This window comes from Ahaetulla prasina, chromosome 4 (genome assembly GCF_028640845.1).
Source record: "Ahaetulla prasina isolate Xishuangbanna chromosome 4, ASM2864084v1, whole genome shotgun sequence".
In the NCBI taxonomy this organism is placed as follows: domain Eukaryota; kingdom Metazoa; phylum Chordata; class Lepidosauria; order Squamata; family Colubridae; genus Ahaetulla; species Ahaetulla prasina.
The window spans coordinates 60,432,550-60,454,916 of record NC_080542.1 but is presented as its reverse complement, the minus strand read 5'-3'; the positions used below and the strand labels follow the sequence as shown (position 1 = coordinate 60,454,916).

Sequence of the window (22,367 nt, the reverse complement as noted above, 5' to 3'; positions counted from 1 at the left end):
TTCTTGCAAGTCCACCAAATATGAAAATATGTAGCGTCATCACAATCACACCTCCAACATTTCGCTTGGATATTAGGATACATACATGATAATTTTTTGGGATCTAAGTGCCATCTATAAAACATCTTATAAAAATTTTCCCTTAAATTCTGTGCTTGTGTAAACTTAACATTTCTAACCCAGATTTTCTCCCATGTTTCCAACATTATTGGTTCCTGAATATTCTGTGCCCATTTTATCATACAGTCCTTTACCAAATCCTTTTCCGAATCTATTTCAAGCAACACATTATACAATCTCTTTATATGCTCCTGGGTCTGATTTCTAATTTGCTTTATTAAATTTTCCTCCTTTGCATTATACCAATTTTTTGATCTTCTTTCCATCTAGCACTTATTTGCCCATATTGAAACCAAGTATAATTCCTCCCTTCTTCATTTAATACCTGTAATGATTTTAATTGCAATCTACCTCCTTCAGCATACAAAAGTTCTTTATAAGTAATCATTTCCTGTTTCTGTTCTATATTTATATTCTCTATTGCATGTCTGGGGCTCGCCCATATAGGAATCTTGTAATCTAATTTATAAGAATATTTTTTCCAGACCAAAAGAGCACTTCTCAACACATGATTCTTAAAAGCCCTATCCACTTTTTTTTCATAAAATAAATACGCATGCCATCCATATAACAAGTCATAACCTTCTATGTTCAAAATTCTTTCCTCCGCTAAATTAAACCAGTCACTTATTACTGAAAGGGCTACTGCTTCATAATATAGTTTAAAATTAGCCATTCTTAAACCACCTCTTTCCGTGAGTCCTGTATTATTTTCATTTTAACCTCGCCTTTTACCCTGCCATATAAATTTATTAATCCCAATCTGCCAATCCTCCAAATTTTTATCTTTCTTAATTATTGGTATCATCTGAAACAGAAACAAAAATCTAGGTAACACATTCATTTTAATAGCCGCAATCCTCCCCAATAGCGACAACTGCAATTTTTTCCAGACACTCATATCATTCTGAACTTCATAATTATTCTTATAAAGTTTCTTATTCGATGAACTAATATAAACCCCTAAGTATTTAACCTTTTTTACCACCTCAAATCCTGTTATTTCCTCTAGTTTTTGTTTCTGTTGTATAGACATATTTTTGATTATCACTTTTGTTTTATTCTGATTTATTTTAAATCCTGATACCTTTCCATATTTATCAATTGCTTCCAACAATGATCTACTTGAATTTATAGGATTTGTTAAAGTAACCACTACATCGTCTGCAAAAGCTCTAACTTTGTACTCATATTGTCTAATTTTAATTCCCTCTATTTTCTTTAATTCTCGTATTTTATCTAATAATGGTTCCAGAGTCAGAACAAACAATAGTGGTGATAAGGGACATCCCTGTCTCATTCCTTTCGCAATCTTAATAACTTCTGTCAAACTACCATTTATTATAACCTGAGCTGTTTGCTCTCCATAAATCGCTTTAATTATTCTAACAAAACAATCTCCAAATTGCATTTTCTCTATTAATTTAAATAAAAAATCCCAATGCAATCATTCAAAGGCCTTCTCCGCATCCAAAAAAATAAGTGCTGCTGAAGTATTCTTCTTTTCCAAATATTCCAATATATTAATAATCTGTCTAACATTATTCCTCATCTGCCTCCCTTTTATAAAACCAGATTATCAGTATGAATTCTTTGTTGTAAAACTAACATTAATCTGTTTGCTATTATTTTAACAAAAATCTTATAATCATTATTTAAAAGTGAAATCGGCCTATAGTTACTGGGTTTAGAGCAATCTTGCTCCTCTTTAGGTATCAGTGAAATAAAAGATGTTTTCCAAGACGGGGGTATTCCCACTCCTAGTTGTATCTGATTAAATAATTCTTTAAGTGGGCCTAATATTTCATCCTTAAAAGGGCCGTGGATAGCTCAGGCTGGTAAAAGCCTGTTATTAAGAACACAAAGCCTGCAATTAGTGCAGGTTCAAGCCCGGCCCAGGGTTGACTCAGCCTTCCATCCTTTATAAGGTAGGTAAAATGAGGACCCAGATTGTTGGGGGGGCAATAAGTTGACTTTGTAAAAATATACAAATAGAATGAGACTATTGCCTTATACACTGTAAGCCGCCCTGAGTCTTCGGAGAAGGGCGGGGTATAAATGTAAACAAAAAAAATAAATAAAAAAAAATCCTGTAATTTTTTATAATAACTTGCTGTAAGACCATTTGTACCAGGGGTTTTTCCCATTTTTAATTGTTTAATTGCTTCCACTATTTCTCCAGTAGCTATCGGCCTATTCAGCTCCTCCCTCTGTTCTAATGTTAGAGTATTAACCTTATAATCTTTCAAATAATCATAAATATCCCTATTCGATATTTTGTCTTTTGCATATAGAGCGGTGTAAAATTCTGAGAAGGCCTTTTTAATTTTATCCTGTTGATATATCTCTTTACCTTTATATTCTATTTTTTGTATGACATGTGCTTTCTGTTTTTTCCTTAAGTTATATGCCAGCCATCTCCCAGGTTTATTTGCATTACAGAAGGTATTATGTTTAGCATATTGTATATTCGTTGCCACCTGATCTGCCATTAACATATTAAATTGACTCTGTAATATTCTTATAGCCTCTTTAAGTTTGTGATCTTGTGGGTTTTGAATTAATAACTGTTGCTTCTTTTGAATTTCTTCTTCCAAGTACCTACGCTGCCTTTGTTTATTATTCCTCTGCCTATTGTCCAAGTATATCAATATACCTCTAATAAAAGCTTTACTCGCCTCCCACACAGTTCCTATAGGTGTCCCCTTGTGCATATTAAAATCAAAAAATTCTTTCAACTGTTTCTTACAATGATTTACATTATCCTCATATCTAAACAGATTTTCATTCAGCCTCCATGTTTTACCACCTTTTTTCCCTTGTAATAATTCCATCCATACTGGGCTATGGTCAGTTAAACACCTCGGAAATATCTTCATTTTCTTCACCCTAGAAAGCAAATCATTAGAAATTAAAATAAAATCAATACGTGAGAAAGATTGATGCCTATCGGGAAAAAAAGTAAAATCTCTCTCATCTGGATTCCGTAACCTCCATATATCTCTAAACTCAAAGTCTTCCATCATTTCAAAAAAGGATTTTGGTAGTTTTGCATGTATAGGTATCTTCTTGGAAGAAGTTCTCTTATCACTTCTTGTATCAATTACTCCATTCCAGTCTCCTAATAAAATAAACGAACTATAATCCCAGAGGGTCAACCTCTCGTGTAACATTTTATAAAACTTTTCTTGTTGCTGATTAGGTGCATAAATACCTATCAGCAAAGTCTTTTTTGCATCTATCACCAGTTCAATAGCAATAAATCTTCCTTGAATATCTGCCTCAATTAACTTAGCTGGTATATCCTTCCTGATATATACAACAATTCCATTTTGCTTCTTATCCAAAGCTGAAGCAACAAAATGTTTACCTAATTTTGAGTTAATTAAGTATTTTTGGTCTGATAATTTGATATGTGTCTCTTGCAGGCAAATCACATCATTTTTAAATTGTTTCAAGTAGTGAAATATTTTCCTTCTTTTCTGAGCTGAATTCAAGCCATTAACATTCCATGACAAAATTCTATTTGCCATTACTGGCCTCCTGAAGCTTTGAAGCAAACAACGGAAGATCCTCCTCCGGTATCGTCTGTCTAGCTCCTCCCACAGCTTCCATACTAGGGTCCTGACTTTTACTTTGAAACTGTTGCTCTTCTTTACGCTTAAGAGCTCCTCTTGTTACCCTTTGCTCTTGTGGTTCCTCTGATGCTGGCAGCAATGAAGCCTCTTGGATCGCCTTCTTGAATCTCTTGAAGTTTTTCTATCACTTCTATTTCGACTTTCAAAACTGTAGAAAGAAAATCCTTTGCCTTTAAAACAGTGTCAATTCTATATCTCCTTCCTTGATAAAATACTGTCAGTCCAACTGGCACCTCCCATCTGAATTGAATCTGATGTTTTTTAAGTTCTTGTGTAAAAAAAACAAATTCCTTCCTATCTCTTAACATCTTGGAAGGAATCTCTTTCAGCACCTTCAGCTCCTGTTCTCTAATTTTAAAGTTGTCTGATATGAAACTTGCAAAATCTGATTTCTCATAGTCCTTTTCACAAAATAAACCACAATGTCCCGAGGAAGCTTTCTCTGCCTTGCGATCCAGGAATTAACTCTATATATTTTATCAATTTGATAAGCTACCTCTTGGGGTTCCACTTCAATAAATTCAGCCAATGCTTCTGATATAATTTTTCTTAAGTCCTCTCCTCGCTGTTCTTGCATACCACGGATTCTAAGAGCTCCTTCCATAAGTTTATATTGTAATATCACAACCTGATCTTCATTTTGATCCACTTTTTTCTGAACCCCTTGCATTTTATCTTCTAAATGCTTATTTTACTGAGAGGTCTGTTGCATTTCTTCTTCCAATCCCTCAATTTTTTTACTCAATCCTTGAACAGCCATAAGAATATCTTCTCTTATTTTTGCATTAAAATTCTCCATCATCTCTTTTTGCCTATCTTCAGAAAGTTTTAATTGTACTTTCAATATATCCTCAAGGCTTGGTTCAGATCCCCTTCTTCCAGAAGGCTTTAAAGGTTTAGCTGCCATTCTGTCTTCAAAAGAATCAGGAATTTAAACTTAAAAACTTTCCTTTACTCCTTTCAGTATAAGAGAACGCTGTTTGTAACAATCCACAAATAACGCTACTTTGTTGTACTAAAAAAAATTTCACTTTCACTTTCAGACGCCATTTTAAAAGTCAATTAATCAGAGACAAAGAGAAGTAGTTTCAAAAGGGGAGTCGGTGTACTTGCCGTGTTGTTTCTGCTTCAAAGATCGAACGCTTGTGAAATTCCCGTCTGCTTAGAAAATCAATCAATTTAATAAGTCCTTTTGAGCAGAAGTGACTCCTACTCCTTTTTCCTGAAAAAAAAACAGGAGCGCGTTTGAAGTCGGAGATAGTGAAGTTCGGTGGGACCATAAATCCAGGAAAATTCGCTCTTAAGAGCAAACCCCCTGTCTAGATCTACCACTCCCCCACAGCTCTGCATAAACCCTCTTATGCCCAAAGGGTATGCTAAGGTCAGTGAACAGTGATTTATACTGTTTCACTGACTTTTACGATCTTCTTTTTAAAAAAAAAAAGTTTTATTTTTACAATCATATCAAATAATTCATCCAATGTACAGTTATATACAATTAGTCGGGCCTGCCCAGTCACCACCCCCCTTTTTAACACCCTCCCTCTTCTACCTTCTTTTACTTTCCAAACCTTCCTCTCCTTCTCTTATCTACCTCCTCTCCTCCCTCCACCCTACACTCCTTCTCCCTCTTCTACCCCTCTTCCTTCCTCTTCTCCTCTTTCCTATCTCCTACTCTCTCTGTTTTCCCTCCCCACCATTCTGAAATGGCAACTGGGCAGACCCGACCCTACATTAATTATATTTATACATCTTCAATAATCCCTGTACATTAACCATCACTCCATCACTAGCCTCAACCCCCCAATTCCCCTCCCCTTACCCCCACCCCCACCCCGACTTCCCAGAACAAAATGCAGGGTATCAAAACTAACAATCATTATCTAAAATAATTCCTAAATTATAATCTCTAGTCTCTCCACACTTAGTCACACTCTCAATTCCCCTCTCCTTCAGAAATATATCTAATACAAATTATTTCCTAAATTTACTCATATGCTATTCGATATTTTTTTATCTGATACTTATTTTGAATATAATCAATCCACATTTTCCATTCTAAAATATATTTTTCTTGTGTATAGTCTTTCAAGTAAGCAGAGATTTTTGCCATTTCTGCCAGATTTGATACTTTAAGTGTCCATTCTTCAATTGTAGGTAATTCTTCTTTCTTCCAATATTGAGCAATCAAAAGTCTTGCGGCTGTTATTAAGTTCAAAATCAATTTAGTCTATAGCTGTACAATCCATAATTATTCCTAGTAAAAAGAACTGCGGGGTAAACTTAATCTTCTTTTTCAAAATATTCTGCATGATCCACCATACTTTAATCCAAAATGCTTTAACTTTTTTACAAGTCCACCATATATGATAATAAGTGGCATCTTCACAATCGCATCTCCAACATTTAGCCTGTACATTAGGATACATACATGACAATTTTTTGGGGTCTAAATGCCATCTATAAAACATCTTATAAAAATTTTCTCTCATATTTTGCGCTTGTGTAAATTTAACATTCCTCACCCAAATTCTTTCCCAAGTTTCCAACATTATTGGTTGCTGAAAGTTTTGTGCCCACTTAATCATACAATCCTTAACCAATTCAGTCTCTGAATCTATTTCTACTAATACATTATACAACCTCTTAATATGCTGTTGGCGTTGATCTCTCATTTGTTTTAACAAATTATCCTCAATTTGCTTAACACCTATTTTTTGATCTAATTTCCATCTAGCTTGTAATTGTCCATATTGGAACCATGTATAATTTTTTCCTTCTTCCCCCATCTTTTCTCTAGATTTTAATTGTAATTCCCCCTTTTCCATACAAAGAAGTTCTTTATAGGTAACTACCTCCATCTTTTGATATATATTTATATTTTCTATCATGTGTCTCGGGATTGCCCATATTGGAATCTTTCCATCTAATTTATATTGATATTTCCTCCAAACCCTCAATAATGCATTTCTAATTATATTATTTTAAATATTTTATCTACTTTCTTATCATATAATAAATAGGCATGCCACCCATATAACAAACCATAACCTTCTATATTCAAAACTCTTTCCTCAGTTAAATTAATCCAATCAGTAATTAATGATAAGACAACTGCTTCATAATACAATTTTAAATTAGGCATTTTAAGACCCCCCCTTTCCCTTATATCCTGCATTATTTTTAATTTTATTCTTGGTTTTTTGCCCATCCATACAAATTTACTAATCCCCTTTTGCCATTCCTGTAATTTAATATCATTCTTAAGCACCGGTATCATTTGAAACAAAAATAAAAACCTGGGCAAAACATTCATTTTTATAGCCGCTATTCTTCCCAGCAAAGATAGTTGTAACTTCTTCCAGCTCTCCATTTCTTTCCATACCTTCTGCCACAATACCTCATAATTATTTTTGTATAATTTAACATTTGAAGCTGTAATATATATTCCTAAATATTTAACCTTTTTAACAATTTCAAAACCTGTAGTTCTTTCTAACTCTTCTTTTTGTTGTATATTCATATTTTTAGTTATCATCTTTGTCTTTTGCTGATTCACCTTAAATCCAGATACTTTACCATACTGACCAATTATATCTTTTAAACCAGTTACTGAGTATATTGGTTGAGATACAGTAACAACCAGGTCATCTGCAAAAGCTCTTAATCTGTAATCTTGATGTTTAACTCTAATTCCCTTTATTCGATCGGAACCACGTATTTTATTCAGAAGAATTTCTAAAGTTAAAATAAAAAGTAATGGGGACAAGGGACATCCCTGTCTCGTCCCTTTCCCAATTTTAAAAGTTTCTGTTAACCCACCATTTACTATTATTTGTGCTGTTTGCTTCTGATATATTGCTTTAATTGCGTGAATAAAATAATCCCCAAATTGCATTTTTTCTATTACTTTAAACAAAAACTGCCAATCCAATCTATCAAAAGCTTTTTCAGCATCCAAAAAAAGGAGTGCCACTGATACTTGGTTGTTTCGTTCCAAATATTCAAGTAAATTTACAATTTGCCTCACATTATATCTCATCTGCCTACCCTTAATAAATCCTGACTGATCATTATGAATTATTTGATTCATCACTGGCATTAATCTATTAGCAAGTATCTTGGTAAATATCTTGTAATCAGTATTTAAAAGTGATATAGGCCTATACTTCTCTGCTTTAATACCATCTCGATCTTCCTTCAGTATTAACGAAATAAAGGCTGTCCTCCATGAAGGGGGAACATCTCCTCCCATTTGAATTTTATTAAATAACTCTTTAAGTGGTTCAACCATCTCATTTTGTAAATTTTTATAATAAACAGCTGTTAAACCATCTGTTCCTGGTGCTTTACCGATTTTAAGTTGTTTAATTGCTAACAAAATTTCCTCTGAAGTAATTAATTGATTCAGTTCTTCTCTTTGGTTTTCTGTAAGCTCACAAATATTTTGTTGTTGTAAATATCTTTCTATCTCTGTATCATCAATCATATCCATAGAATATAACTTACTATAATACTCTAAAAATGCTTTTTTAATCAAGTTCTTTTGATAAACTTCCTTACCCCTATATTCTATTTTATCAATCGTTCGTGATTTCTGTTTTTTCCTTATTAAATAGGCAAACCATCTTCCTGGCTTATTGGCATTATTAAACGTATTATGTTTTACATATTGTAAATTAATTGCTACTTGATCTGCCATCAACATATTAAACTGACCTCTTAATATATTTATTGATTCTTTTATTTTACTATTTCCTGGGCTATTTATCAATAATTGTTCTTTCTTTTTAATTTCCTCTTCCAGTTCTTTTTCTTTTTCTGCAATTTATTTTTGTATTTAATATTCATTTGTATAAGATTTCCTCTCATATAAGCCTTGCTGGAGTCCCAAATCATCTCTATAGATGTCTCTTTTTTCATATTCATAATAAAAAATTCTTTCATTTGCTTTTTACATTCATTTACATTTTGTTCATATTTAAACAAATTCTCATTCAACCTCCATGATCTCCTAGCCTCCTTTTCCCGATCAAATTCAATCCAAACCGGACTATGATCAGATAGAGTTCTTGAACAAATCTTAGTCCTCTTCACTCTAGAATACAAATCATTAGTAATCAAAATAAAATCAATCCTCGAAAATGATTGGTGCCTGTCAGAAAAGAAGGTAAAATCCCTCTCTTCTGTATTATGTTCTCTCCAAATATCTCTTAATTCCAAGTCTTCCATCATTTCAAAAAAAGCCTTTGGTAATTTCGCCAGGCTTGATATCTTCCTTAAACTTTTTTTGTCTTTTTGAGTATCCAACACACCATTCCAATCACCCATTAATATATATGATTTATAATCCCAAAATACTATTCTTTTATGTAAAAACTTGAAAAAAATTTCTTGTTGTTGATTCGGAGCATAAACTCCTATTAATAATGTCTTCTTTCCTCCAACAAAGTTCAATAGCAATGTATCTTCCTTGCTTATCCACCTCAATTAATTTTGCTGATATATCCTTCTTTATATATATAACTAAACCATTTTTTTTCTCCAAAGAGGAGGCAACAAAATGTACTCCCAGTTTTGAATTTATCAAATATTTCTGGTCTAAAGATCTAATATGTGTTTCTTGTAAACAGGTAATGTCATTTTTAAATTGTTTCAAATAGTGAAATACTTTCCTTCTCTTCTGCGGTGAATTCAAACCATTAACATTCCAAGATAATAGTTTAATTGCCATTATCGGCCAAAGGAAACTTTTGGAACACTAGCCGCAGATCACATTTTGCTTTAGGCCTTGCTCCTCCCACTGTTTCTGTTGTAGTAGTTGCCAGTTGTTGTTGTGCCTTCATCTCTTGTTCCTTGCGTTTAGCAGCAGCTCTTGTCAGCCTTTGTTCTTTTGAGTCTGAACCCGTCGTAGGTATTTCCAACACTTGTAATAAATCTTCTTCCATCACAATCTGTTCTTGTACCTGCTTCACTTCTCTTTCCTTCACTTCAGTCTCCCTTCTTCTAGCTTCCAATGGAGGAAGACTTCCAACTTTTAATGCCTCTACATAAAATTCTCTCGCTTTTCCAACTGTATTGAGACGATGTACTTTCCCTGCATAATATACTATTATACCAGTTGGAATATCCCATCTATATTCAATCTGACGTTTTTTAAGTTCATTCACCAGGAAGGCAAATTCCTTCCTAGCCCTTAACATATTTGGTGGAATTTCCTTTAATATTAAAATATCTTGACCAGCAATCTGAATCTTCTCCCCTTATATGAGGCTTGCAAAATCTGATTTCTCACTGTTCTATTTGTAAAATAAATAACAACATCCCTTGGCAACTTTTTTGCCTTGCTATCCAAGAATTCACACGATATATTTTATCAATTTGATAAGCCACATCTGCTGGACGAGCTGCTAATATCTCAGCAAATACTTCAGAAAAAATTTCCCTTAAATTCTCTTCTTTATTCTCTTTCAGACCACGAATTGTTAGAGCAAATTCCATATTTCTATATTGTATCAAAACTATTTCATCATCTGTTTTTTCCATTTTACTTTGAAATTCAGCCATTTTATTTTCTAATTTTGAATTATGTTGCTTAATTTCTTCAACCTCCTCTTCCAATAAAATCACATTTGTTGCCAAACTTTGTACTGCAATTACAAATCCTTCCTTAACTTCTTTATTTCCCACTTGAATTTCTGATATCTGCTCTTTCATTTCAGACATCTCATCAGTTATTACTTTAAATTTTTCTTGCATAAAGTCTTTTAAATTCTCTTGTACCGCCTCTAAGTTCAATGTTCTAGTCTCCACTGTATGAGCTGGAGAGGCACCAGCTGATGAGATTCCAGAGCCCTTTGTTACAGTAGACTTTAATTGTTTGGCTGCCATCTTCTATAAAATTATTTATTTATTTCCAACTTAATATTCAGTTTAAATCTTCTTAACCTCTGAGAAACACAGTCTTTTAAAGCAATGTTTAAAAATCTCCCCTAAATTCTATCAGCAGGCAGCAAAGAGTTAAAGAGTTAAAGTAGCAAATAACATGCAATTTACTGGCAGACAGCAAAGGCTAAGTATCACTTTCACTTTCCGCTCGTTAACTTGTTAACAATTCGCCTCCATTTTCTTGCTGTTTTCAAGCTTGTTACAAGGGGAATTGGCTTGGCTACTTGCATAAAGTTCTCCCACTTTCGTTCTGTCCGGTATAATCCTATATTATTTATTATTATTATCCAAAATAAATCTCGGTGTTTGGTCGTGGAGATTGGTTCCGCCAAAGCAGAAAAACCCTCGGATCTGGAGCTCTTCGGGTTGCTGGAGGGAACTTAACCCTTCAAACCCCTTTTTTCTCAGAGGCTTTAGGGAAATTCAACCTCTGCCCTCAGCTCACTGTCTCTTCTTCTCCCGAAAAGAGGGTTTTCCGAACCGCTGGACAGCAGATTTAAGCTGTCCTAGCGATTCCACATAATCCAGAGGTTGGTGATCGTAAAGATCACCGCCATCACCTACGGTGCCAAACAGGAAGTCGACTTTTACTGTCTTCTAACGCAGAGTGCCCTGTTAGAGCACCCTGCAGGAGCGGTGACATCACTGGAAACCCCAAATTGAAGCATTTTTGATACATTTGGCAAGTTATGTCCACACAGTTTTAAAAAGGTGAGGGGTTATCTTTGTCTTTTACTAACATTTTAAAAACATCAGGGATTTAGTTAATCTCATATAGGTGAGTTTATACAGCTATTGCGCCAATAAGTTTTAAGAGACACATCCTTTGATCATTATAAAAACAGAATATAGCTACAAAAAGCTACTTATTTTCCAAGCTGCTCCTAACTTTTCATTTTGTTTTATATAAGTTTTAAATTGTACAAAGCAATTTATAGACATATACAGCACCTTGAAGTGTGGACAGAAAACCTTTATAGACTAGGCATAGTGGGAATTGTAGAAAATAATATATACCATATTTTTCAGAGTATAAAACACATTATTTTCCCTCCTAAAAGAGGCTGAAAATTTGGGTGCCTCTTATACTCCAAATGTAGCCTTTTCTAAGCATTTTTTCAGCCCTAACAAGGCGCTAGCGATCTCCATGCTAAGCTTTTTTACAGTGAAACGATCTCCTACTCTCAACTGTGAAGCTTTTTTTTCAGCCCAAGCAGGGGATAAAAAACAGCAAACTAATGTGCTGAAGCTGACCAGACTAAGGACACTAGCCAAATGAATACCTGGTAGGCAGATTTTTTCCCCCTACTTTCCTTCCCAAAAACTAAGTTGCGTCTTATATTCCGGTGCATCTTATATTCCAAAAAATAGGGTAATTCTCCAATTATTACTGGCCTGGTAAAATGCAGCCTGTTATATTCCACAAAATGAAATAATGCATATCTAATAGAATAGCTCTAACAGACATATTGAATGCCACTTTCGTATGGTATTGTTGATCTAATATAGGAGCAGGACTTGGAGAGCTCAGATAGCCATTGGAGAACAGAGACAATGCAGCTATAGCTGCTATCTCCCTGGAGGAAGAGCAGTGGTGGGATTCAAATAATTTAACAACCGATTCTCTGCCCTAATGACTGGATGGGTGGATGTGGCCATGGTGGGCATGGCCAGGGTGTGTGACAGGCAGACTCAGCCCCCTGCACCCCCTGGGAGCAAAAACGGGATGCAGGGGGGACATGTTGCCCCCCATGCCCTGTTTTCAGCCTATTGGGCCTCCCTGCAGCCTCCTGAGCATCAAAACATGCCATGGGGAGGCACACTGCATCTTCCCATGCTCTGTTTTGGGCCTATTGGACTCACTGCACTTACCTGGGAGCCAAAATGAGGCGCATGGGGACTTCTGGAACGAGCGGTGAGGGGAGGGGTCATCCAGCAATGTAACTACTGGTTCACCCAAACCAGCCCAAACCAGCTGTATCCCACTATTGAGTAAGAGTGCCTTATAAGAAGATAGGATATTTCTGGAACATAAAGTCTTATTTTCAAAGGCGGACCAAAAGGATCATTAGGATTCAGGATGGAATGGACATTTTAAAATACTGTCAATTGTCCCCTTTATAGGTTGTCTTGCAATAAAGGGATGAACTGACTTGAAAAGTGCTATTCCAATTGTGCTTTTATTAAAAGAAAAGGGAGGTGGGTGAGAAGTGGGGAGTGGGGCAGGACAGAATCAGGACAAAGAAAGTTTTGCAACCTGCTATATCCAATACAACACATTCATGTAAAATATACACATCAGCACTTGTAAGAATTCTAGAGCCCTAGTCAGGTTCTGTCTCATTTTATGTTTCAAAAGAAGCCCCTCTTAGCACTAAAACTAAAATTTAATGATGTAATATCATTGGCAAATCAAATTAGTTCAGGATAAGGGATAAACTTACCCATCTCTTGAACTAACATCATTTGTTTCTAATTGTAAATATGATCATTGTGGCTGCATATTCAGGTTGTTAACAAAGAAAAATAATTCCATGCCACAATTAATTATGGATATAGAAATTGTTGGAGGGGAAATTAATATTATAGGGCATTGTGTCATTTATATTTTGGATTATGTTGATGAAATCTGCAATGTATTACTTTTTTAATACCTTATAACATATTACTATAAGCTACTGTAAATATAGAAGTAGTTGACAATGTACAGTAAATTAAATAAATCTGATCTGATCTGATCAAATAGCATGGAAAACATCTTTTATTGAAAGCCACTTTTTTCCTATTAAAATGTTCATTAGAGAATATTTAGCTCATTATTAGAATATCCTAAGGAATGTAGTGGCTCAGTTGCTAAAACACTGAGCGTGTCAATTAAAAGGTCAGCAGTTCAGCGGTTCATATCCCTAGTGCCGCATAAAGGGATGAGCTCCCATTACTTGTTCCAACTTCTGCCAACCTAACAGTTCGAAAGCACATAAAAAATGCAAGTAGAATAATAGGGACCACCTTTGATGGGAAGGTAACAATGTTCCGTGCGCCTTTGACATTTAGTCATGTTGGCCACATAACCACGAAGATGTCTTCAGACAGTGCTGACTCTTCGGCTTTGAAATGGAGATGAGCACCACCCCCTAGAGTCGGGAATGACTAGCACATATGTGTGAGGGGAACCTTTACCTTTACCTATTAGAATATCACCCAAAGGGATGGTGATAAAATTCTTCCAATTGTTTTTGCAAAGAATTCAAGTAGATATATAGGTCATTTTCCAATTTATATTGCTATTTAAAATGTAAATGATAAAATTTAACAAACTAAATTAATTTAATAGAAACCTTCAAACTAAAATAACCATCAGTTTGAGAAAAGTTTTGCACCAAAAAATTATGTTACTCTCTCTGTTTAAAGTATACAAGTCCACAAAATGTTCAAACAAATTTCCTTTCAGTGAATATGCAATTCTTCTGACACACCAAATTGATGAATGATCTCCAATGATCTCTAGCCTATCTTAAATAAAAAATATAACTATTATAAGAAATCCAAGTCTGGAAATTAAACTGTTGGCATGAGCCTGATAACCCACACCGAGATGATAGATAGATAGATAGATAGATAGATAGATAGATAGATAGATAGATAGATAGATAGATAGATAGATAGATAGATAGAGAGATAAAATCTGTGTTGTTTGCCCAATGAAAGAGAAGAAAAAGATCTGCCAAAAAATATTGCAGAGAAAACTAAAGACAATATCTAGTAAATAAAATGTTTTGTTTTTTTAAATCTTTTCAATTGTTCTTTATTGAAGAGCTTCTTTCTGTTTCAAACATTTTATATGACTTTCCAACTTAATCAGAGACTCAATTGAATCAGTTTCAGATCAAATCTGCCAAGTAAAAATACATTTGATTTTCCCCACCACAGACCTTCTGATACCTCTAAACAAGCTATCACAATGATAGTAATTGTTCTTTAAAGCTAGTCCCACTAACATTTTAACTCATATATCTAGTGATTGCAATGTTACAGATATTTAACAGAAAACACTGAACTGCTTCTAAAACAAATGCAGCATTTCTACTTGGGTCAATAATATTATCTTAATAGTGGCAAATATATGTAGCTCAGGTAAAGAATGAGAGTGGAAGTTTGTTCTCCAGTCTTTTGAGTTGATTTCCAAAAGTTTCATTACCAGGTTAGGTAACATCTTCAGTGAAATTTAGGGAATGTCAGCGCTGATGTTCTGCTTATAAGGGCTTTGTATGGTCAGTAAGTCTTGTGATGAGGGTCATGTCAGATATGGGTCTAGTGATGGGTCAGGTGATAGGTCAGGAGAAGGTCTTCTGATGGGTCTTGTGAGGGGTGAAGTATGGGTCATGTCAGATGAAGGTCTTGTGATGGCTCTTTTGATAGGGAAGTGAGGTGAAGTGCTTTTTAGGGGGGTTGTGGGCTAGTTGAAGGTTGGTGCTGTTGCTGATTGGTTGTGCAGTTGATCTGAATTCTCAGGAGTTTGTAGGCTGCCTGTAGTTGTTGTGTCTGTTGATGTAATTGCTTGTGGAGTGCCAACCTTCAATACACTTGTGAGCATGGCGGGTGGTAGTATCACTGATGATTCTTGTAATATTCCAATTAAATTGGTGCTATTCAATGGGATTTGGGATTGTGGCATTTGATTGCCAGCTGATGATCATGGAATCTGGTTTTCAGTTGACATGATGTTTGTCCCACATAAATTGTTTTCAATTGTTATAGTTGATTTTGTAAATTACATTGTTTCTTTCATCCTTCTGTATCTTGTCTTTGGTTCTAGATAATTGGCTGTGGGTTTGTGGGCTCTTGTTATTCCTAGACCTTGGAGAATTCTGGCTGACATCCCTTTTATGTGTGATAGGCTTAGTTTTTGTGTTATGGTTGACTGTATGGTTTGTTGTGGTTTGGGTGCTGTGTGGCAGAATACAAAGTTTTTTGCTGAGAAAGGCACCTAATAGCCATTTCTCTTCCACTTTTTTTAGTGCTGTGATGCTGCACTATGTCCTGGCCCTTCTGAAGAGGGACTGGACACAGCTTCTTTTGTGTGTGCTGGGGTGGTTGCTTGCAAAGCTGATCTGGTCCAGGTGTATGGGTTTGTGGTAGATGCGGGCTTCCAGTTTTCTGTTGTCTTGTCTTCTTATTATGTCAAGGAATGGGAATCTTTTGTCTGTTTCCTCATATCAGTTGAAAACCATGAACACCAGCTGGTAGTCAAACACCATGACCCCAAATTCCAATCTCTACCCACACTAATACTGAACAACACCAATTCGATTGGAGCAATACAAAAATCATCGGCCATGCTACTACCCACCACACTTAGGAGTTCATTGAATGTTCGTACTCTACAAGCCATTCCATCAACAGACACATTGATCTACAAACCTCTGAGAATTCAAATCAACTGCACAACCAATCATGACAGCACCAACCCGCAATCAACCCGCAACCACAGCCAGCACTTCACCTCCCAATGACGCTCACCTGATGTGACCTCCCCATCACAAGAGCCAATGACGCTCACCTGACCTATCAGAGGACCTTCACCTGATGTGACCCACACACCTGATCTACCACAAGACCCTCCATTAGACCATCACCTGACATGACTCTCCCATCACAAGACTTACTGACCTCACAAAGTTCTTATAAGCAAAAGAACATCACACTGACATTTCCTAAATTCTGCTAATAGCCTGGTAACAAAATGTTTGGAAACCACCCCACTTTTATCTTAACTTTGTTGTCATCAGCATTAAAAGTAAAATCTTCAAAACTTCTTAATTAATATTACCCCAGGCATAATTATCCTTTCAACGTCTTTAAGGATGTCTTCAAATCTCTCAGGTGTTTCAGGAGCAAACTCTGGAATGAGGGCTCTTAAATAACCTGGCTCTACATCAGGATAGACCTGTCGCTCCTCTATCTTCTCAATGTAATCTGCAATGTAATCCACCATCTCTTTTCCTCTTTTTCGAAATTCTGTGGCATCCATTTCAGGATTTCAAGCAACCTAAAAGAAACACATTGACAATTTGGAAAAAATGCACAGGTATATTTGTCTTATCTTCTTTATATATGAAACTAATTGCAAACCAAGAGCCAAGAGCCAATGTTCATACAGAATTATTTCTTTTACATTATCCCACAGACAGGAATTTACAGTATGGTGTCCAATAGTTTCCATCTCTTTTAAAAAATAAAACAAAACAAAAGCAGACAAGTAGTAAGGGAGAGCTCATCATTAAAAATGGAGAGCCAGACATATGGAAGCATGTGCTGTTTGGGCTACAGGTACTTTTGAATATGGAGGTAATAAGTTGTTGCTGTTGTTGTTGTTGTTGTTGTTGTTGTTGTTGTTGTTGTTGTTGTTGTTATTATTATTATTATTATTATTATTATTATTATTATTATTATTATTATTATTATTTAGATTTGTTATAGACACTGAACTCCAAAAATCTCTAGGCATGAGAAGCAAAGAAAATAGCACAATACAGTTTATAGACAGTATAATATTAACATCAAATAAACGTTGTGCTCCTTCCTTCCTAGTCAGGAAATCTGAACATGTTAACATGCAGACTTTTTTCTAAGCCAGCAACAAATAGCACTTCCCAGGTTAGGGCTGCACTGAGGTTTGTTCTACCAGAGTTGCTGACTCATCCTAATCATGTGAAATATGCACACCTGTATATATCTGCTTGTCGTCGCCAAGAGCAAGAAGGTTATCCTATCTTAACTTTAATAGGTTTTGCTTATCTACCCCTAGAACAAGGCCAGGTAAAGAACAAGGAGTGCCTTGTTTAGCCCACATGGCTCTAGCCAAGGATGGAAGGGACATACCTATCTACCCAGGTGATTCATATTAAAGGCTAGACAAGTCAATTGATTGAGTCTGCTAAACACTTAAATATATTTCATTTTCCAACTATTATATGAAAATATAGAATTTTATTTACTTATGGAAAGAGCCATAGCAATACAAATCTCTTTCTCACCAATATAGAACTATTACCACTACTTAATAAGAAAACAATGGGAAACAGAGAAGAGGAAATTAAGGACATAAATAATCAGGAACCAGAGTTCAATTCAAAGCACTAAAAGTTTATTACAGGCTCCCATAAAATCTGGTTCACTTAACAGTCAAGAGAAATTGGTACTAGATAAGAGTCGATGGAATTCATAGGGAGCCTGGACTTAGGTCTCTTGTAGTAATAAGCAACTGCAAACTGAAAGTGCATTTGACCCTAACTTTGGGCTCTGCCTGCTCATCTACAATAGCCATATAAGCTTTTTTTATCTATACTTTTTAACTATGATGGATGAAAAGTTTCTTAAAATAATATGCAAAAGTTGAAAAATATTAAATCCAATTACAGTATAGCAAAAATGGAGATTGCTTAATGTCACTCAGATGACATTATCCTCCTGGAGGCATTTAGCAAATTTGCATGGTGGAAACTTACATGCACACAACATAGTGTATATTGTTAGGCTTCCAAATAAGTTAGGATCATGATAATGCAAATTGCATTTATTTATGTTTTCTCTCTCCAAACACTGCACGTTCACAGTATGTAATGACTGCAGAAAACAGCAGTGTTAACAAGAGCTAGAGGTATTATTCAGAACATTATCGTAATTGTCATTTGTCATTTAGTGTATAATTACAATGATGATAAAATCATCAGCATCACAGTAATCTACAAATTCTGGGATATTTCAGGGGAACATTGTGGCAGTTCAAGTAGTGTGTTTTGTGTAAATGAAAAACATAAATATTTGCCTTTAAAAACTTTTGATTTTTATATCTATTTATAGATATAAATGTATATATATATATATAGATATATTTCTTGCCAGTCTTATTTTCCTACAAGTACCTCTAGAAATGATGCATTTATTGTAAAGTGTGACTTATAATATAAATATAATTGGACAGAATACATTAATATAAATGTAGGCACAATATAGGTCTGGGGTGCAGTTGGGTTCCTTAAGTCCCTCAAAGGCTTATGAACGTCAGTTCCTCTCAGTGAATTAATTCCTCCTAGACATAGAGAAACAGGATTTTAAAAAAAATCAAAATAACTTCATTTAACAAACAAATGATCTGTATTCATAGTGTGTGTGTGTGTGTGTGTGTGTGTAAAATAAGACAGGGTATTATTTTCCCGAAAATAAGACCCTGTCTTATATTTTTTTTCAACTCTGAAATAAGTGCTTGGCCTCATATTATAATAGATTCTTGTGGGTGAAATGACTATAACACAAAAAAATATTGGGCTATAGATTAAAATGGGATACAAAACAACCCCCCATCTTAGAAGCAAACAAGTTACTTCTATATTGTTACCAAGAAAATTACATGGACAATTGTTATTTAGGCTAAAACACAAGTCAAGTCTTTTTCTTATTATATAATATGCAAAAGCATTGATTTTGATTATAAAGACTCAGTCAGCAAGTAACGAAGTCAATAGTGAACTGAAGTGGTCAAAAGTTTTGTTCCATCTCACCATTATCACCCAACATCACATATGCCCAAGATATGCAGATTTCATAGACATGTATAGGGTAGCTATCCAAAAATATTATAATTATTGATATCTTTTTCACTTTTTGTGAAGATGTCTAAAATAGTTTTTCTGTGTAGCATTATTTGTTACTTTATTTTCATTATTTTAAGAACTACACAAAACACTGAATTAGTTAGTTAATAGGAGAGGTATCTGAATACTTCTATCAAAACAATTTTAAGTAACTTACTTGACTTAAGACTGAAAGTTCTTCTCAGGAAAAGAGTATTTCTACTTAAATTAGATAGACAAAGGAATATCTGTAGGAGTAACAGAAGTAAATACACTAGCATTCTAATTGATTAAGGCAATCAACTCCTATAAATTAAATATTTTGAAAGAGCAGATGCTAATGCAATTATGACTGGATATCTGATTGATTTTCATATTAAAGATATTTCAATTCCATTGTTTCATTATTATAAAAGAATGTAACAGTACAGCCCCTGTTGGGGGATCTCATCAACCACTTTCTGATATATTTCCAACCTTATAAATATGTAATACATTTTTCCATGACATTTTCCAAACTCTTATAAAAATAATTGAAAAGATGAGATAATATGGCTTTCCAATATTACTATTACTACTATTTCAAGAATACTTTAAAAACATTAATAACCTCCTTACTTGCAGAAGAAGGAAGGGGAAGCAAGGTTTTTTAAAAAAATTCAAAATCTACAGAATAACCACTTTTAATAGTTCAATAATTAAGGAATAAAACAGGAATAAAACAGATTCGGCTGATATATTAGGATAGAAAAAGAGAAAGAATATATTAAAATTGATTTTAATAGAAATGTCAAAATAATGAATATTATTCTTATTTTTGTAATTAAAATATTTACATTCATTTAAGAAAAAAATTTGCCCACTTGGTGCCTTCAAGTAATAATACCAGTAGTGCTATTAATGCTAGTGAATTTTTAATTTTCTTCTTTCATTTTAAAGTTTTTAATTTATCTAAGAAGGTGTTCTGCTTAAGTTCCTTTAGGTTAAAATATTTAGGTTAAGCTCAAGATCAGGTTCAATTATTGTGAGCATAAAGCAAATAATTAAGCAGTTATTTTTGTCTATCTATAAATCTCCAGTATTGCTAAAGCATGATTAAGAGTATATTTGTTATTATTACATGTAAAGTTGGTGCACTATATGTATTTTACTGTATTAAAGCTTAATTTTTCTGTACTATGCAGTTACTATACAATTTTACTATAATGTACAGAAAATCATTGTATTTTTATATACTAACCTATTTGTTCCTCAAATACAAATATCTTACAAGATATCAAAAAGCCCAAGCAGAACAATAAAATGCTAACATTAGTATACTGACTAACTGAATCCTCACTGAAATACTGCTATCAGGGAGATGTTTTTCAACAAGATCCAAGCCAGGGATGATTACATTAAGATGATTTCAATAACTAAGTTTAAATGGTAAAGACTTTTACTTACTGTTTGAGAGATTTTGTTTTTCTGTTTCCCCAGCTGCTTTCTTTGTGACAGTTATAAGAAGAGGATGCTCTTCTCCATTTATACTGAGAGTAAGTAGTTTCCATGAACCAATCAGAGAGCGCTTTGCAGTTTAATATTCTGAGCATCACACTTCCTCTCTTGTTCTTCATCCATTCATTTGTACTCAACACAAACACTATGCCAAACCCAAAGCAAATAAATATTTGCTGGGAAATTGAACGCAGTATTCATCTGTGGTTGATCAATTGTCTTTCATTATCACAGAAGATTCTAAATGTACTGTTTTAAATGGGCACACAGACATTCATTTAAGAAAATATTTGAGCACAATTAGTGTCCCACACTGTTATATTTGAGCGTGTGGAGAATAGCTTTCTAAGCATCATGCTGGGCACACATCAATCAAAGGCCTATCTGTAGACACAGGATTAATATAGAGCAGTATCTATTGAATACACAGTTTTATGAAAACTGTGTTTCATTTATAAATCCACTGAACACACATGGAAAAACTGTAAACAAAAAGGAAGCAAAACAGAATGAAACCCAGAAACAGATGTTAGATCACGCAATTTTTTCTTCAAACATTACAGATGTGCATTGCAAGATTATTGTTTTTCTTATTATGCAGTTTTGCATTTCAGTTATCTCTGGGAAACAGTCCTAGAAGAAAAACCATATGGATTGTTTAAGGATGCTTATGAGTTTTAACTTTAAATGTATTTTCACCAGATTACTATTTGAGTGAAAATAGTCATGATATTAAGCAAACTAATTTGGAGATAAGCCATTAGCCAGACTCTGTAGTTAATTGTAATATTATAAAAATCAAGCAACTTCATCCAATATGTATGTATTTCTGTAAAATACACTGTGCTTCTTGCTTTAAATATTGTAGAAAGTTCAGTTTTGTCTATTGTCTTCTTTGGGGAATGTCCTCTACTTTACTCTATATACTGTATGTGTTTGCTGAACCAAATGAAGTCCCTTCCTTTCTCACCTTAGGGCAATCCTCCAAAATAAATAAATTCCCATACTGGCTGAGTTAAAATAACACACAAACAGTAAACTCGGGAGGGGAGGAGAGGAGAGGACAACCTTGCTTTTCTCCACATTAAATTTCAATTTATTGGATAGGGGCCATTGTTCATGTCCGTCGAGATCGATTTGGATCCTGAGCTTGCCTTCTGGGGTATTGGCTATTCTTACCAGCTTATTGTCATCTGCAAATTTGGTAAATTCCCCTTCTATTCCTTCATCTAAGCCATTTATGAAAATGTTGAAGAATACTGAACCTAAGATAGAACCTTGTGGTGCCCCACTACGTATTTCCCTCTAGGTAGATGTAGTTCCATTGAGGACTACTCCTTCAATACAGTTTATTTTATTTATTTTTATTTTATTTATTTGTCACAACAGAATATATAAGCATAAGCATGAAATAACTACCGTATATACTCGAGTATAAGCCGAGTTTTTCAGCACATTTTTTGTGCTGAAAAACGTCCCCTCGGCTTATACTCGGGTCTATACGGCTTATACTCAAGTTTTTTTTTTTTTA

General features: G+C 34.4%; 1 protein-coding gene across 1 annotated transcript in view; it reads right to left on the bottom strand.

The window, feature by feature from the left end:
• DDC (dopa decarboxylase) overlaps positions 1 to 20,907 on the bottom strand; it is an 81,105-nt gene extending 60,198 nt beyond the window's left edge. Inside the window, exons 1-2 of the mRNA XM_058181690.1 lie at positions 20,786 to 20,907; positions 16,537 to 16,755 (exon numbers count right to left, since the gene is read on the bottom strand). Coding sequence (XP_058037673.1) covers positions 16,537 to 16,737 — 201 coding nt within the window. The 5' untranslated portion in view covers positions 16,738 to 16,755; positions 20,786 to 20,907. The remainder of the gene's footprint in view (positions 1 to 16,536; positions 16,756 to 20,785) is intronic.
• Between the last annotated feature and the right edge of the window lie 1,460 nt (positions 20,908 to 22,367).